This window comes from Myotis nattereri (assembly GCF_964212035.1).
Source record: "Myotis nattereri genome assembly, chromosome: 15".
Taxonomy (NCBI): Eukaryota; Metazoa; Chordata; class Mammalia; order Chiroptera; family Vespertilionidae; genus Myotis; species Myotis nattereri.
In genome coordinates this window covers 37,548,341-37,566,600 of record NC_138090.1, presented here as the reverse complement: position 1 = coordinate 37,566,600, position 18,260 = coordinate 37,548,341, and the positions used below count along the sequence as shown (strand labels likewise).

Below are 18,260 nucleotides of genomic sequence, written 5' to 3'. Positions count from 1 at the left end.
AAGATTGACCTTTGTCAGGAAAAATACAGGCCTAGGGCATAACTACCCATCATGAACTGCTTTTGGTTAGAAAGTTCTAATTTCATAATATCCTAGTAGTTACTTTTGGTCTTTATTTTTGTAAGGCCACCATGCAGGCCTCCCCTGAGCTTGTCAGGTTTAGTATGTGGCTGTTTCTTCACCCACAAAAACAAGGACCAGAAGTGCCAGCATATCAAAACCATCCCAGAAATAACACAGAATAGGGTTATAGAGGAGAAAAAATTTTACCACTACCCATCTTAGGTTTTCAGCTTGGATTCCTTATGAAAAAGACAGATTAACAAAAGAAAGACATTATTAATATTGGAGAAACCTGTGGATAAAAAGGGGCCACATACTAAACCTGACAAGCTCAGGGAAGGCCTGTGTGGCAGCCTTACAAAATAAACACATAGGATGGCCTGAAAATAAAACTTATTAACTAGGCCTAGCCAGTGTGGCTCAGTTGATTGAGCATGGTCCATGCACCAAAAGGTCACCGGTCCTATTCCCAGTCAGCGGACATGCCTGGTTTGCAGGCTCAAACCACAGTAGGAGGCATGTAGGAAGTAACCAAATGATGTTTCTCACATTGCTGTTTCTCCCTCTCTTCCTCTCACTCTCTAAAATAAATAAAAATCTATGTAAAAAAACAACAACAGTACTAACTACAGTTTATGGTGGGTATTCATGTCCTAGGCTAGAATCTTTCCTGACAAAGGTCAATTTTTCCCTTAATTAAGCCTGTCTATTGTCTTTTTACATCTATAACATACTTTTAAAATGTCAAAGTAATTTCTTTTTTCTGGACCCCTCAAAGCACAAGTACCACATAAGAACAAAGACCAAAACCACCCTCATTGTTATTGATTTAATTGTTGACTGTTAATTATCCTGCACCCACCTATGTAAAAGATATATATGTCAATCTTTTTACTTTTTATCCAGTCCCAGAGGTATCACTGCTTGCTTTCTCCCACCTCCGTAATCTCTATCATCAATGGATTTCATGTAGCCCACTTATGTCTTCTCTTTTGTTTGTAATTTATAAAATAAGGTGCAAAACTGCCATTCTGGAGCATAATCTCAATTTCCAAGAAATTGTCAGCAGTTTGGCTCAAATAAATTCAAAAAAATTCTCTACAGGTCTGAATGTTTCTTATGTTGACATTTACTTGGCATAGTGTGACAAGATTCCAAAGAAATTCACCCAGGACCTGGACCTGGTGTTAGGATCCGGCAAAGAGCCCATTGAGCCTGCCGGATCCCTGCCACATTGGGTGGACTTGAGTGAATTATCTTTTGGATCCAGGACCTTGTGGTAGAGGTTCTGACTTTATTTGAGCTGTATTTTTAAAATCTTGAGGTGTAACTAGGTTAAAGGTTGACAGAACCCTGGTTAACAGAAGACAGGAGGAAAAAAAATGGGTCACTGGTTTAACTTTGTCTTTTTAATTGGAGCTAGAGGCCCGGTGCATGAAATTTGTGCATGGGGGGCAGGTGGGGGGGGGTCCCTCAGCCTGTCCTGCACCCTCTCCAATCTGGGAGCCCTCAGGGGATATCCTACTGACAGCTTAGGCCCACTCCCTGTGGTTCTCTGCTGTCTGTGGGGCCCGCTCGGTTTAATTTTAGAGCTGGCATTTTTTTTTTCTTATTTTTGCATGCAAAAAAATTTAGATAGCCAAAAACAACTGTATTTTGGCCATTTAAAGTGTATATCATTTCTAGTTAGTTATTCCAGTTTCTGTAAAGCACTTGCAAGTGAAGGCTTCCTATCAGAAGTACTAACGAGGGTGGGTCAGGGAGTTTCTGGCCTTGGAGGCAAGGGCATGTACCTTGGTTGCAGGCACATCCCCAGTAGGAGGTGTGCAGGAGGCAGCTGATCGATGTTTCTCTCTCATCAATGTTTCTAACTCTCTATCTCTCTCCCTTCCTCTCTGTAAAAAAATCAATAAAATATATTTTAAAGTAAATAAATAAAAACAGGCTAGTCCTGGGCTGGGCTTGCTCTTCAGTCAGCAAGCTAAAAAAAGAAAGAAAGAAAGAAAGAAAGAAAGAAAGAAAGAAAGAAAGAAAGAAAGACCTCCCCCACAAAGGAACTAAATGTTCATTACAAGATGTTCCAAATGCAACTTCAGGCTTTTTCTAGTCACCAATATCCTTTACGCATGAGCTGTAATTAAGCCCAATATACAAGATTACTTTTTAAAGGGGGCTTATAATTCCATGTGTGAGCTCCTGTAAATCTATCCTTCCAGTAAAGAAACCAAGTGAAAAGGTGGAAATGTATACAAGATCTCAGCTATAAATAAGACAGTTATCCTAGACATCCTGTGATTCCAAACTCAAATACCTTATTATCAGCCATTTCTGTAGATGGCCAATATTTTCCAGTAATAGATTTATGCAGTGCCTTTTTTAGCATTCCAGTAAAGAAGTCAAGCCCTAGCTGGTTTGGCTCAGCAGATAGAATGTCAGCCTATGAACTGAAAGGTCTCCGGCTGGATTCCAGTCAAGGGCACATGCTGGGGTTGTGGGCTCAATCCCCAGCAAGAGGCATGCAGAAGGCAGCCAAGCAGTGATGTTTCTCTCTCCCTCTCCCTTACTGTCTGAAGTCAATAAAAAATATATTTTTTAAAAAGAGGACACATTCCTGGAAGATGGCGGCTGGCAGGATGGAGGTGAGGGAGAGGATGTGAGTGAGAGGGTAAAGGGAGAGTGTGTGTATACGTGTGGTGTGTGTGTGAGTGAGGGACAGTTAGATCCAACAGGAGTGCCAGGGGCCAGTGGACAGGGAGAGACTCCCCGGGACAGGGAGAGACAGCTGCCACTGCAGGCACACCCAGGACTGCAGGACTCGGGCACGGAGCCCACGCCATCTTGAAGGGGAGAGCGGCCATCTGGGAACTCATCGACACCACCACCCAGACAGGCCTTGGACGCTGACCCAGCAGCCACTCCAGCCAAGGTCCAGCTGTCCCACCCGCAGACTCCCAGACCCTGGGATCTCCACCTCCAGGAAGCATCACATCCGCAGTGGTGAGTCCAGCCTCCTCCTCCCCAGCGGCAGACCTCCCCAGGCCACATTCACGCGTTTCTGAAAGGCGCGCTGCCCGCCTCTCCGGGCGGTGTGGGAGGAGGAGTCTGGCCACTGGGCTCTGAAATCCCTCCCCGCCCGCCATAGGGCCTGGCCTCCCCAGAGCGGGTCCGAGTGTCCCGACCCGCTGCGTGGTGGCGGGCGGCGGGCCGAGGGGTGGGGCAGGGCGGCGACCGACCACGGGGGAGGTCATGGGAGTGGAAGGCCTCACCGCCTGGCTCTTTCCTCCCTTCCCCCGTGGGCGGCTCCCCGCTTGCCCGCGCTGGGGCCGGGGGTCCATGCGGCCCTTGGGGCCCGGTCGGGGGGACCGGGGCCTGCGTGGGCCGACCGCCGGGCCCCATGGGGGGGGACATTGGCTCCCCGGCCCACGGCGGGAGCCCGGCGCAGGCTGCCACCCGCCAGCTGCCCCCCGGACCGGGCCCAGTGCAGCAGCGGCGGCAGCGGAGTGGGGCGCGTGCACTAGCTCAGGGAGGCCGCCATGCTGCAGTGCACCGGCCCCATGGGCTGGGCCTGCTCTGAGTGGATGCCGCTCCTCCAGAGCTGGGCCACTCCACCGGCCGCACCCCGTTTGCTGGGCCTGTCCCGCCCAGACGTGCTGGAGTCCCAGTCTGCCCGCAGGCCAGCTGCAGGTGATGTGAGGGAGGGCCATCCTGCCTTGTGGCGAGTTCGAGCGGCAGCAGCAGGAGCCGGACAAGGACTGCGCTCTCCATCTTGCCTTGGGTCCTCCATCTTGGGACAGAGCCATGTGCGCTCTCCATCTTGCCTTGAGTCCTCCATTTTGGGACGGTGCCATGTGCTTCCTCACAGGAAGAAGCCGCTGCTAGCCACACCCAGGATTTCTCTGGACTAACCAATAATAATCAAGGGAAGTGCACGCCATCACTATGACCACATCCTGTACCGACCCGCGCCTGGCCAATCAGCGGGGCCCACAGTCCCCTCTCCTGCCCTCACTCCACCCCCCTTTAAAATCCCCTGTCCCATCAGGCCTCTCTCTCTCTTGGCCACTGGAGCTTACCGTTGCATCGGTGAGTGTGGCAGGGGAGCCAAACCTAGGTTTGAAATAAATGACTCTTTGCTTTTGCATCGGACTGACTGGCTCCCTGGAGGTCTTGGGAACTTTGAAATCTGGGCACAACAGTTTCCAGTGTGCAAACTTCTGGAGCCCACCACCCCACAGGCAGCCCCTGGAGGCCAATGCAGGCTCCCGCTGAGTGCAATACTGTGCAGATGGGGTGTACTGCCCCACAGGAGAAATTCTCTCCTGAATAACTGCCAATAGACACAGTCTCACAATTTCAATGCCAGGGTCCTTTAAGGTGCATCAGAGCTTTGCCTGCACCGCCAGAGCCGCAGTCTCCAGCTGACAGGCATCTGGAGACCACCACCTCACAGGCAGTCCCTGGGAGCCGCTGCGAGCCCTCCACTCGGTGCGAATGTACAGACAGTGGCGCACTGCCCCATTGGAGAAATTCTGAATTCACTCTCCTGAATAACTGCCAATAGACGCTGTCGCACAACTTCAACCCCAGGGCCCCTCAGCATAAATAGGAGATCCATGCTGCAAATGCACCACGGGTACCCCTGTGAGCTGCCACTGGGAGCCTGTGTATCCATCCACAGGCACAGCAGCAAAAACTGAGTCTTCCCACTCTACAGCTGCAGAACTCTGGATACTATAGTCGTGTTTTTTCAGTGCTCAGGCCTCCTGAGCCCACCGGGCCACAGGCGTGTTCTTATCCTATCAAGATTGCACTGTCCCAACAATAGAAATTCTGAATACCCTCATCCTGGATACCTGCCCACAGACACCTTGATTGCTTGGCTTCAACAGCGCCCTTCAGAGTGTGCCAGGGTGCCACACTGGCAAGCACACCATGGGTGCCCCTGTGAGCTACCACTGGGAGCGTGGGTATCCAACCACAAGCCCAGCAGCAAAAACTGAGTCTTCCCACTCTACAGCTACAGAACCCTGGACACCACAGTTGTGCCAGTGTGCAGGCCTCCTGAGACCTACCACCCTGACAGACAGCTCCTGGGTACCTCTGAGAGCCCCTGCTGGGCACAGGTGATTTTAGCCAAGTACGCAAGGCAGCAAAAATTGGAACATATCCCTCCCCAGCTGCTGACATCTGAACACCGTGGTTACACCTTACCAGCTCGCAGGCCTACATCAAGAAAACCCAAACAGCTTAAGTAGGGAGCTAAGCTAGACTACCAAACTCAGGAGATCCAAGAAATCACACAAGCAGCGCCCTCCTCAAAAGAACCGGGGTAGCAAAAATAGTCAGATCTAGGACACAGAAACAATTAAAACGTTAGAGCAAAACATGGGGAGACAAAAAAGCAACCCCCAAAGGAAAGAAAAAGAGGAATCACCAGAGAGGGAGTTAAATGAAACCGAGGCAAGTAACTTCTCAGAGACAGAATTCAGAGTAATGGTCATAAGAATGCTCAAATGGCTGGATGACAAATACACGCAACTCAATGACAAATACACACAACTCAATGAGAATTATAAGGAGCTGAATGAGAACATCACCAATATGAAAAGGAACCGAGAGGAAATGAAGAACGACATAGCTGCAATAAAGAACACAAAGGAAGGCTTGAACAATAGACTAGAAGAGGCTGAGGACCGCATAAGAGAGCTAGAAGACAAGGTAGGAAAATACACACAAACACAGCAACAACTGGAAAGAAAAATTAAAAAGCAAAAGCAGAGCCTAAGGGAGCTTTGAGACAACATGAAATGAAACAGCATCCACATAATAGGGGTACCAGAAGGAGAGGAAGAGAAGCAAGGAATACAAAACCTGTTCGGAGAAATAATGACAGAAAACTTCCCCGATATTGGCAAGAAAAGAACCATGCAAATCCAAGAAGCACAGAGAGTCCCAAACAAGATGAACCCAAAAAGACCAACACCAAGAAACATCATAATTAAATTGGCAAACATCAACGACAAAGTACGAACCTTAAAAGCTGCCAGAGAGAGACAGAAAGTTACATACAAGGGATCTCTCATTAGAATATCAATGGATTTCTCAACAGAAACACACCAGGCTAGAAGGGAATGGAATGAAATATACAAAGTGATGCAAACCAAGGGACTGAATCCCAGAATACTATACCCAGCAAGGCTATCATTCAAAATTTAAGGTGGAATCAGGAGCTTCACAGACAAAAAAGGACTAAGAGAGTTTATTATCACTGAACCAGCAATGCAAGAAATGCTAAAGGGACTGCTGTAAAAAGAAGAAACAGAAAGGCAAGAAGACACACAAACATTAAGAATAAAAGTGACGACAAACAAGTACTTACCAATAATAACATTAAACGTAAATGGATTAAATGCCCCAATCAAAAAAATATAGGGTAGCTGAATGGATAAGAAAACACGACCCATATATCTGCTGTCTACAAGAAACCCACCTGAGAACAAAGGATTCACACAGACTGATAGTGAAGGGATGGAAAAAATTTTTTCAGGCAAATGGAAATGAGAAAAAAGCTGGGGTTGCGATACTTATATCTGACAAAATAGACCTCAAAGTAAAGACCATAACAAGAGATAAGGAAGTCCGCTACATAATACTAAAGGGAGCAATCCAACAAGAAGATATAACTCTGGTAAATATATATGCACCCAATATAGGAGCCCCCAAATACATAAAACAACTTCTAGAAGATATCAAGGGAGAGATTGATAGCAATACAGTCATAGTGGGGGACCTTGATACCCCACTGACATCACTAGATAAATCCTCTAAACAAAAAAATCAGTAAGGAAACAGCAATCCTAAATGATTCACTAGATAAGATGGGCTTAATTGACATCTTCAGAATATTTCACCCCAAAGCAACAGAATATACATTCTTCTCCAGTGCACATGGAACATTTTCAAAGATAGACCACATATTAGGACATAGGCAAAGTCTCTTCAAATTCAAGAGGATAGAAATCATAACAAGCATCTTCTCAGATCACAGTGGCATAAAACTAGAAATCAACTACAATAAAAAACAATGGGAAAAAATCAAACACTTGGACGCTAAATAGCATGCTATTAAACAATGATTGGGTTACCAAAAAGATCAAAGAAGAAATAAAAAGCATCCTGGAAACAAATGACAATGAAAACACAACAATCCAAAATCTATGGGACACAATGAAAGCAGTCCTGAGAAGGAAGTTCATAGCTCTACAAACCTACCTCAAAAAACAAGAAAAAATGGTAATAAATTACCTGACCCTGAAACTTAAAGAATTAGAAAGAGAGCAACAGGAAAAGCCCACAGTAGCCAGAAGGAAGGAGATAATAAAGATTAGAGCAGAAATAAATGATATAGAGACCAAAAAAACAATACAAAAGATCAATGAAACCAAGAGCTGGTTCTTTGAAAGGATAAACAAGATTGATGAACCTCTAGCCAGACTCACCAAGAAACAAAGAGAGAGAACCCAAATAAATAAAATCAGAAATGAAAGAGGTGAAGTAACAACTGATCCCACTAATATACAAAGTATCGTTAAAAAAATACTACGAACACCTCTACTCCAACAAAATGGACAACCTCGATGAAATGGACACATTCCTAGAAAAATACAAGCTTCCAAAACTCAACCAGGAAGAATCAACAAACCTGAAAAGGCCAATAACTACTGATGAAATTGAAACAGGAATCAAAATACTTCCAGCAAACAAAAGTCCTGGACCAGAGGGCTTCACTGGGGAGTTTTACCAAACATTCAAAGAAGAACTAAAACCAATCCTTCTCAAACTATTCCAAAAAGATCAAGAGGAAAGCACACTTCTAAGCTCTTTCTATCAAGCCAGCATTACCCTAATCCCAAAACCAGATAAAGACACCACAAAGAAAGAGAATTTCAGGCCAATATCCCTGATGAACATAGATGCTAAAATCCTCAACAACATTCTAGCAAACAGAATCCAGCATTACATTAGAAAGATCATACACCATGACCAAGTGGGATTTATTCCAGGGATGCAAGGCTGGTACAATATCCGCAAATCAATAAATGTGATACACCATATAAACAAATTGAGAGACAAAAATCACATAATCATATCAATTGATGCAGAAAAGGCATTGGATAAAATCCAACACCCTTTTCTGATAATAAAGCTCAGCAAAGTGGGAATAGAAGGATCATACCTCAACATAATAAGAGCCTTATATGAAAAACCTACAGCCAACATCATACTCAATGGGCAAAAATTAAAACCATTTCCCTTAACAACAGGAACAAGACAGGATGTCCCCTTTCACCACTCCTATTCAACATAGTACTGGAAGTGCTAGCCAATGCAATCAGACAAGAAGAAGAAATAAAAGGTATCCAAATTGGTAAAGAAGAAGAGAGAGAACCAAGATGGCGGCATAGGGTGTAGACCTGTGCGTGCTGCCTCACACAACATCATTGAAACTACCAACTATAAGACAAACAACCACCATTCAGAACCATGGGAACGTTGGCCCAGTGGAAGTTCTACAACTGGAAGGAAAGAAAGAAGCGCAGTGAGACTGAGTAGGAGCTACAGAGGTGCCAAAAACAGAGGTACAGAGTCGCGTGCCAAGCAGGCTGCAACTGGATGTGCAGTTTTTTTTTCAATCGGAAGGGGTTACAAACTCTCGAATCCTCTGGGCTTGCTCGGGGCAGGTCTCTGAAGCCCCAGGCCCCACGGGGAGAGGCGGCACGGCCTTGCAGTGGTCGGAAAGCAAGGGAGGCTCTGGCGCATAGCTCCTCTCTGGCACTGGGGGGACACGAAGTCCCGGAGTCCCAGAGAGGAGAGGAGCTGCAGAGACGCCGCCATTGCTATTTGCTCCTCCCTGGCGACTCCCTGAGACCCCACCCTACTCAATTTACATACCATCCAAGCTGTGCCAGAGGCACAAGAGGAAACGCCTGTGCTTTTACAAGCTCTCGAATCCACTGAGCTGGTTCAGGGGGGATCATGAGGCACCAGACCCTACGGGGAGAGGCAGCACAGCCTTGCAGCAGTCGGAAAGCAAGGGAGGCTCTGGTGCACAGCTGCTCGCTGGCACTAGGGGGCGCGAAGTCCCAGAGTCCCAGAGAGGCGAGGAGCCTCGGAGACGCCATTGCTATTTGCTCCGCCCTGTGACTCCCTGAGACCCTGTCCTACTCAATTTACATCCCCATCCAAGCTGTGCCAGTGGCACAATAAGACCCACCTGTGCTTTTTCAGCCTAACCCAACAAACTGCAGACTTCAACTCCTCACACTCATGGGAGACACACTCAAGAACAGACCCAGGAGAACCAAGATATCAGCATAAGGTACAGACCTGTGCATGCTGCCTCCCACAACAACATCGAAACTACCAACTATAGGACAAACAGCTATCATACGGAACCATGGGAAAGCTGGCCCAGTGGAAGCTCTACAACTGGAAGGAAAGAAAGAAGAGCATTGAGACTGAGTAGGATGTGCAGAGACACCAAGTACAGAGCCCAACCCAACGAACTACAGATTTCAGCTCCTCGCATAGAAAGAAGAGCATTGAGACTGAGTAGGATGTGCAGAGGCACCAAGTACAGAGCCCAACCCAGCAGGCTGCAGATTTCGGCTCCTCGCATATGGGAGAGATGTGTTCGGGGGGGCGGAGTCGAGTTTGAGGGAGGCTGGGGCTGGGCCCGGCCTGGCCGGTGATGTGGAACCGTTGTACCAGCAGGCATACAAGCATGTCCACTGGTTCCAGTCTCACGTGGGACGCTGTGGGATGGCAGACGGGTAGTCTGTGCACTTGGTGGAGGGCGAAGTCCGAACAAGCATGCCGGATGTTCAGCCACCAGGAACTCCTGGAGATTTTGTTTGGCGGGAGCAGCCCGGCAGGGGACAGAGTGCCAAACTTCATGTTGCCCCAGTGAGGCCGGAATGGCCCCGGTGAGGTTGGGACGGCCCTGGTGTGGTTGAAACGGCCGCAGTGAGGTCGGGACAGCCTGGGCAAGGTCAGGACGGCCCTGGTGAGGTCAGACGGCCCCGGTGAGGTCGAGATGGCCCCGGTGAGGCTGAAATGACCCCAGTGAGGTCAAGACAGCCCCAGTGAGGTCGGGACGGCCCCGGTGAGGTTGAAATGGCCCCTGTAAGGTCAGGACAGCCCCAGTGAGGTCAGAATGGCTCTGTTGAGGTCTAGACTGCACAGGTGAGGCTGAAACGGCCCCGGTGAGGTTGGATGGCCCCGGTGAGGTCGAGATGGCCCCGGTGAGGTCGAGACGGCCCCAGTGAGGTTGAAACAGCGCCAGTGAGGTCAGGATGGCCCTGGTGAGGTTGTGATGGCCCCAGTGAGGACAAAACGGCCTCAGTGAGGTCGAGACGACCCTGGTGAGGTCGAGACTGCGCCAGTGAGGTTGGGATGGCCCCGGTGAGGCCGTGAAAGCCCCGGTGAGGCCGAAATGACCCCAGTGAGGTCGGGATGGCCCCAGTTAGGTTGGGACGGCCCTGGTGAGGTAAGTATGGCCCTAGTGAGGTTGAAACAGCCCCGGTGAGGTCAGGATGGCCCCGGTGAGGTTGAAACGGCCCTGGTGAGGCTGGGACAGCCCCGGTGAGGCCAAAACAGCCCCGGGGAGGTTGAAACGGCCCCGGGGAGGTTGAAACGGCCCCAGTGAGGTCGGGATGGCCTCGGTGAGGCCGTGACGGCCCTGGGGAGGTCGGGACGCCCCGGGTGAGGTTGCAGCAGCCCCGGTGAGGCTGAAATGCCTTCGGTAAGGTCAGAATGGCCCCGGTGAGGTTGAGACAGCACCTGTGAGGTCTAGATGGCCCCGGTGAGGTGGGGACGGTCCTGGTGAGGTTGGGACGGCCCCGGTGAAGCCAAATCTGCCCCAGTGAGGTTGAAACAGCCCAGGTGAGGTAGGGATAGACCCGGTTAGGTCAGGACGGCCCCAGTGAGGTTGGGACAGATAATGGGGACCAGTATAGACTGATGAACAGGGGTAGATGCAGAGGCAGAGCAGCATTGAACAGACTGTCAAACTACAGTGGGAAGCCTGGGTTTGTGGGCGGTTAAGAGATCAACTGAAGGACTTATATGCATGCATATAAGAATAACCAATGGACACAAGACACTAGGGGGCAGGGGAGGCTGGGGGAATGTCAAGCGGGGGGGAAGGAGACATATGTAATACTCTTTATAATGCTTCAAGAAATAAAAATTATTAAAAAAAAAAGAAGAAAAAAAAGAGGAAGTGAAATTGTCCCTATTCGCAGATGACATGATACTGTACATAGAAAACCCTAAAGACTCCATCAAAAAACTACTAGGATTAATAAATGAATTCGGCAATGTAGCAGGATACAACATTAATGCCAAGAAATCAATGGCCTTTTTATACACCAACAATGAACTTACAGAAAGAGAGATTAAAAAAACAATCCCATTTACCATTGCACAGAAAAAATTAAGATATCTAGGAATAAACTTAACTAAAGAGGTAAAAGACCTATATGCTGAAAACTACAGGATGTTGAAAAAAGAGATAGAAGAAGACATAAATAGATGGAAGAACATACCATGTTCATGGATTGGTAGAATCAACATCATTAAAATGTCCATACTATCCAAAGCAATCTATAAATTCAACGCACTTCCCATTAAAATACCAACGGCATATTTCACAGACCTAGAAAGAACTCTCCAAAAATTCATCTGGAATAAAAAAAGACCCCGAAGAGCTGCAGCGATCCTGAGAAAGAAGAACGAAGTAGGAAGGATCTCAATACCAGATATCAAGCTATATTACAAAGCCACTGTTCTCAAAACTGCCTGGTCCTGGCACAAGAACAGACCTATACATCAATGGAATAGAATAGAGAACCCCGAAATTGACCCAAACCAATATGCTCAATTAATATTTGACAAAGGAGGCAAGAACATACAATGGAATCAAGACAATCTCTTTAATAAATGGTGTTGGGAAAATTGGACAGATACATGCAAAAAAATGAAACTAGACCACCAACTTACACCATACACAAAAATAAAGTCAAAATGGATAAAGGACTTAAATGTAAGACAGGAAACCATAAAAATACTAGAGGACTCCAAAGGCAACAAAATCTCAGACATATGCCGAAGCAATTTCTTCACTGATCCAGCTCTTTGGGCATTGGAAACTAAAGAGAAAATAAACAAATGGGACTACATCAAAATAAAAAGCTTTTGTACAGCAAAAGAAACCATCAACAAAACAACAAGAACCCCCTACTGCATGGGAGAACATATTTGCTAATGTTATTTCTGATAAGGGTTTAATCTCCAACATTTATAGGGAACTCTTACAACTTAATAAAAGGAAGATAAACAATTCAATCAAAAAATGGGCAAAGGACCTAAATAGACACCTTTCAAAAGAGGACATTCAGAAAGCCAAGAGACATACGAAAACATGCTCAAAGTCACTAATCATCTGAGAGATGCAAACGAAAACAACAATGAGGTACCATCTCACACCTGTCAGAATGGCTATCATCAACAAATCAACAAATGACAAGTGCTGGAGAGGATGCAGAGAAAAAGGAACTCTCCTGCACTGCTTGTGGGAATGCACACTGGTGCAGCCACTATGGAAGATAGTATGGAGTTTCCTCAAAAAGTTAAAAATGGAACTCCCATTTGACCTAGTGATCCTACTTCTAGGAATATATCCCAGAAAACAGAAACACCAATCAGAAAGGATATATGCATCCCTATGTTCATAGCAGCACAATTTACCATAGCTAAGATTTGGAAACAGCCTAAGTGCCCATCCATAGATGAATGGATTAGAAAACTGTGGCACATCTACACAGTGGAATACTACGCTGCTGTAAAAAAGAAGGAATTCTTACCATTTGCGACAGCATGGATGGAACTGGAGAGCATTATGCTAAGTGAAATAAGCCAGTCAGAGAAGGATAAATACCACATGATCTCACTCATTTGTGGAATATAATGAACATCATAAACTGATGAACAAGGACTGATCCAGAGACAGAGAGGCATTGATTGGACTGTTGGGCCTTGGAGGGAAGGTAGGGGAGGGTGGGGGTAAGGGGGAGAGATCAACCAAAGGACTTATATGTAAGCATATAGGCCTAACCAATTTACACGGACAACGGGGTGGTGGGGGTGAGGGTATGAGCGGGGGGGGGGGTAGGGGGTAACGTGGGGATAAGGACACATATGTAATATCTTAATCAATAAAAAATATATTAAAAAAAAGAAGTGGAAAGAAAAAAGGACAGTCAATACCTCTTTGCTTTCAGCTGACAAGATTACAAGTTTACTTGGGCAGTAATGTATCAGGAATATACAGAGAATCCTACCTATTGTTTTAGAATTAAAAGCTGAATTAACTGATGTTAAATTTTCTAGAAATTCCACTCTAATCCAATATGTGAATGATTTAGTTTTATACTCTAGAAAATTATTAGATTCCCGAAAGAACACAATATACCTGTTACAACAGCTAGTTATAAAGAGACATGGATATCAAAGAATATGCTCTTATTCTGTTTACCCCAGGTAAAAAAACTTTGGTAATTTAATATCTAAAGATGGGCTACTAATTAACCCTGAATGACTCAGAGGAATCATATCTTTCCTCTTCTAAAAAAAAGAGCAGCTGCCCTGACTGGTTTGGCTCAGTGGATAGAGCATTGGCCTAGGGATTAAGGGGTCCCAGGTTTGATTCTGGTCAAGGGCATGTACCTTGGTTGCCGGCATATCCCCAATGGGGGATGTGCAGGAGGCAGCTGACCAATGTTTCTCTCTCATTGATTTTTCTAACTCTCTATCCCTCTCCCTTCCTCTCTGTAAAAAATCAATAAAATATATTTTAAAAAAATTGAATTGACCTGATACAATTTAGTGTATATTATATATATATATATATATATATATATAGAGAGAGAGAGAGAGAGAGAGAGAGAGAGAGAGAGAGAGAGAAAGAGAGAGTCTTTATGTGATTTGTGTTCATCTGTATATTATATGGGGTGCATTTTCTGCCTCCAAATGACATTACTAGGATATAATCCTTTAGTCACAGAAAGAAATTAAATACTAATATAAATTAAATAGAATCTTGTAGTCTGGACAAAATACTTAATATTAAAACTGTTTTGAGAAGTAGATGAGGAGAAACCAAGATGGCGGCATAGGTTAACGCTGGAGATTGCTGCCTCGAGCAACCACTTCAAAAAACAACTAAAAGACGGAACGGACATCATCAAGAACCACAGGAAGGCTGGCTGAGTGGAAATTCTACAACTAGGAGGAAAGAGAATATCATACCCAGACTCAGAGGAGGCGCAGTGCTGAAGTGAAATACTAAGGTGTGGAGTGCACGCGGAGCGGGCTGGAAGCAGAGGGCACGGTTGTTGTTTTCAATCAGGAGGGAGTTTCATACTCTGAGCTCCAGATCCGGGCGAGTCTCTAGCGATCCAGACTCAAACAGGAGAAGCGGGACTGTCTGGCTTTGGTCGGAACTCGAAGGCAGCTTTCTCTCTGAGTTTTGTAGCGGTTGCTGGGACTCTGTGAGTCAGAGCCCCTAGGGACAGAACTGAGAGCAGCCATAACTGCTCGCTCCGGCCGCCCTGTAGATCCCCAGGATCCCGCCCAGCCCAAGCCCTGTGCAGAGCCATTTGCTGGATAGCCTCAGGCAAACCCTAGATTAGCACCGCCCTAGAGATCCAGCACAGAAGCTCTCCCACTGCAGACACAGAGGACTCTCATAGCCAGTTAGCCTGGAGGTCAAATCACCGCCGGTATTGCTGACAACAATCAAGGCTTAACTACAACAAGACTGCGCACAAAGACCACTAGGGGGTGCACCAAGAAAGCATAAAAAATGCGGAGACAAAGAAACAGGACAAAACTGTCAATGGAGGATATTGAGTTCAGAACCACACTTTTAAGGTCTCTCAAGAACTGTCTAGAAGCCGCCGATAAAGTTATTGAGATCCTCAAGAAATCTAATGAGACCCTAGATGTTATGATAAAGAACCAACTAGAAATTAAGCATACACGGACTGAAATAACGAATACTATACAGACTCCCAACAGCAGACCAGAGGAGTGCAAGAATCAAGGCAAAGATTTGAAATGCAAAGAAGCAAAAAACACCCAACCGGAAAAGCAAAATGAAAAAAGAATCTGAAAATATGAAGATAGTGTAAGGAGCCTCTGGGACAGCTTCAAGCGTACCAACATCAGAATTATAGGGGTGCCAGAAAATGAGAGAGAGCAAGATATTGAAAAGCTATTTGGAGAAATAATGACAGAAAACTTCCCCCATCTGGTGAAAGAAATAGACTTACAGGTCCAGGAAGTGCAGAGAACCCCAAACACAAGGAATCCAAAGAGGACCACACCAAGACACATCATCATTAAAATGCCAAGAGCAAAAGACAAAGAGAGAATCTTAAAAGCAGCAAGAGAAAGAAACTCAGTTACCTACAAGGGAATACCCATACGACTGTCAGCTGATTTCTCAACAGAAACTTTGCAGGCCAGAAGGGAGTGGCAAGAAATATTCAAAGTGATGAATAGCAAGAACCTACAACCAAGATTACTTTATCCAGCAAAGCTATCATTCAGAATTGAAGGTCAGATAAAGAGCTTCAGAGATAAGGAAAAGCTAAAGGAGTTCATCACCACCAAACTAGTATTATATGAAATGCTGAAAGGTATCCTTTAAGAAGAGGAAGAAGAAGAAAAAGGTAAAGATACAAATTATGAACAACAAACATGCATCTATCAACAAGTGAATCTAAGAATCAAGTGAATAAATAATCTGGTGATCATAATAGAATCAGGGACATAGAAAGGGAATGGACTGACTATTCTTGGGGGGGAAAGGGGTGTGGGAGATGCGGGAAGAGACTGGACAAAAATCGTGCATCTATGGATGAGGACAGTGGGTGGGGAGTGAGGGCAGAGGGTGGGGCGGGAACTGGGAGGAGGGGAGTTATGGGGAGAAAAAAGAGGAACAAATGTAATAATCTGAACAATAAAGATTTAATTTAAAAAAAAACTGTTTTAAGTTTAACTGATGTCTTTTAAAATTATTACCATAAAAGTGTGTTTTCCTTCCTCAGGTTTACAAAATTTATGTTATAATATTTTGGTTATTTTTTTTTTTACAACCTTCCCAAAGTTTAAATTTCAAGAGACTTATTTTTATTTTTTAAAAATATTTTTTTATTGATTTCAGAGAGGAATGTAGAGGGAGAGAGAGAGAAACATCAATGATGAGAGAGAATCATTGATCAGCTACCTCCTGCATGTCCCATACCAGGATCAAGCCTGCAACTGGGGCATGTGTCCTGACCAGTAATGAACTGGTTCATAGGTGGATGCTAAACCACTGAGCCACGCTGGCCTGGCTTTAAGAGACTTTTTAAACCAAGAAATGACTGGGCTCTAGCTGGTTTGCTCAGTGGATAGAGCGTTGGCCTAGGGATTGGAGGGTCCTGGTTTGATTCTGGTCAAGGGCACATGCCTGGGGTTGTGGGCTTGACCACCAGTGGGGGGCATACAGCAAGCAGCCAATCAATGATTCTCTCTCATCATTGATGTTTCTATCTCTCCCTCTTCCTTCCTTTCTGAAATCAATCAATCTATATATCTATATCTATACCTATATCTACATATATATAACTATAAAACAACAACAGTCAGTAATGAAGAACACAATATCCAAAATGAAGACTGCATTACGAGTCAACAGTAGATTAAATAAAGCAGAAGACTGCACAGCAATTCACAGGACAAGGTAACAGAAAATACTCAAGCAGGAAACAGCTACAACCACGAAAACACAACCCTGTTTGCAATCACACACTCAGGCACACAGGGGACCACACCAAGATCTCAGCAAGGGTCACAAAGTACAGGTTAGAAACGCTGGGATATCGCTGTCAGGGTCACAGTTACAAGATCTGGACTGGACACCAGGTCCCAACCTGGGATTGGGCTCCAACCTCATTATACCCAGTCCTCTTTCTCCTCCTCTCCACCCTTGTCCTCCAAGCCCTCAGCTGATGAGACCCAAAAACCTCCTGGGCCCCCAGATCTCTGGTTTCGCACCCCTCCCCCGCCACCCCCAAAGCGCCTGCGCACTCTGGGCAGGGAAAAAAAAAAAAAAAAAAGGCAACTCCCAGGAGCCTCAGTGCTTGCGTTTTGGGGCCTGGCGATACTCGCTGCCTTCGCGGGTTGCAGAGTCTAGAAACCAGAGGAGAAACTGGAATATACAACTTTTCTGATTTTTGACTCAGTTCCAACAGGAGAGCACGCTTGGATTATCCTCGGTAGCGCCAGTCCGTCACGGGGTCATTTTTACAGGCAGGTATAAAAGGAACTGCACACCCTAGCCCTTCCGCCCCCGGCTTCTCTGCTAGGTCTGCCCCGCCTGGACCTCCCCATTCGCCCCGTGGAGCCGTCCCGGAGGAGCTGGGGGACTTGCCCCTGTGCACTCGGGACCGAGGCAGGCACCCTCCGAAATCCTGCGACGCGGACTTGAGGACCCGGCGCTCCTCGGAACCAGGCGAGGCGCGAGTGCGGTAGCAGCTTTTCTGAAGAAAACCAGCGCCGGACTGTTAAGTCTCAGCGGCCGAAATGGGGGTGGGTCCTGGAGCCTCAGGCCACCGTGCGCTTCCTCCCGAGCGAGGATCTGCAGTCCTGAGAGCCAGAGGGCGGGGAGCTCGGGGCGCGGAGGGCGCTGGCGGGGTTTGTGAGGAAGCCTGCAACGCTGGCAGCGCGAGTGAGGCCCTGCGCACCTCCATAAATCCTCAGCCACCGAGGCCCCGGGTGTAGGAAAAGGCTGGAGAGGGCTGGTGGAACCCCATAGTGAAGGGCGGGGGCTGGAGGTCGGGGTGGGGAGGAGGGCAGTTGTGTCTGAGTCTACTGAGAGCTGCGCACTCCCGCGCGGGTAACCGGGCCTTCTCCCATCTTCCTCTCGTTTTCATTTGTGCCTGCAGGTACGATGGTCTAGGCCAGTGATGGCAAACCTTTTGAGCTCGGCGTGTCAGCATTTTGAAAAACCCCAACTTAGCTCTGGTGCCGTGTCACATATAGAAATTTTTTGATATTTGCAACCATAGTAAAACAAAGATTTATAT

The 18,260-nt window shown here is 46.5% G+C and overlaps 1 protein-coding gene across 2 annotated transcripts in view; it reads left to right on the top strand.

The window, feature by feature from the left end:
- The first annotated feature begins 17,373 nt into the window (after nt 1–17,373).
- The window catches only part of ZFP30 (ZFP30 zinc finger protein), a 59,330-nt gene continuing 58,443 nt past the window's right edge, over nt 17,374–18,260 (top strand). Inside the window, exon 1 of one of the 2 annotated variants that reach the window (XM_081106679.1) lies at nt 17,374–17,484. Coding sequence is in view for 1 of the 2 variants with exons in the window: in XM_081106678.1 (XP_080962804.1) it covers nt 17,758–17,763 (6 nt within the window). In the remaining variant the exon portion in view is untranslated. Of the gene's footprint in view, nt 17,485–17,615; nt 17,764–18,260 lie in introns of those variants that run through there. The other variant, XM_081106678.1, reaches the window with a different exon arrangement.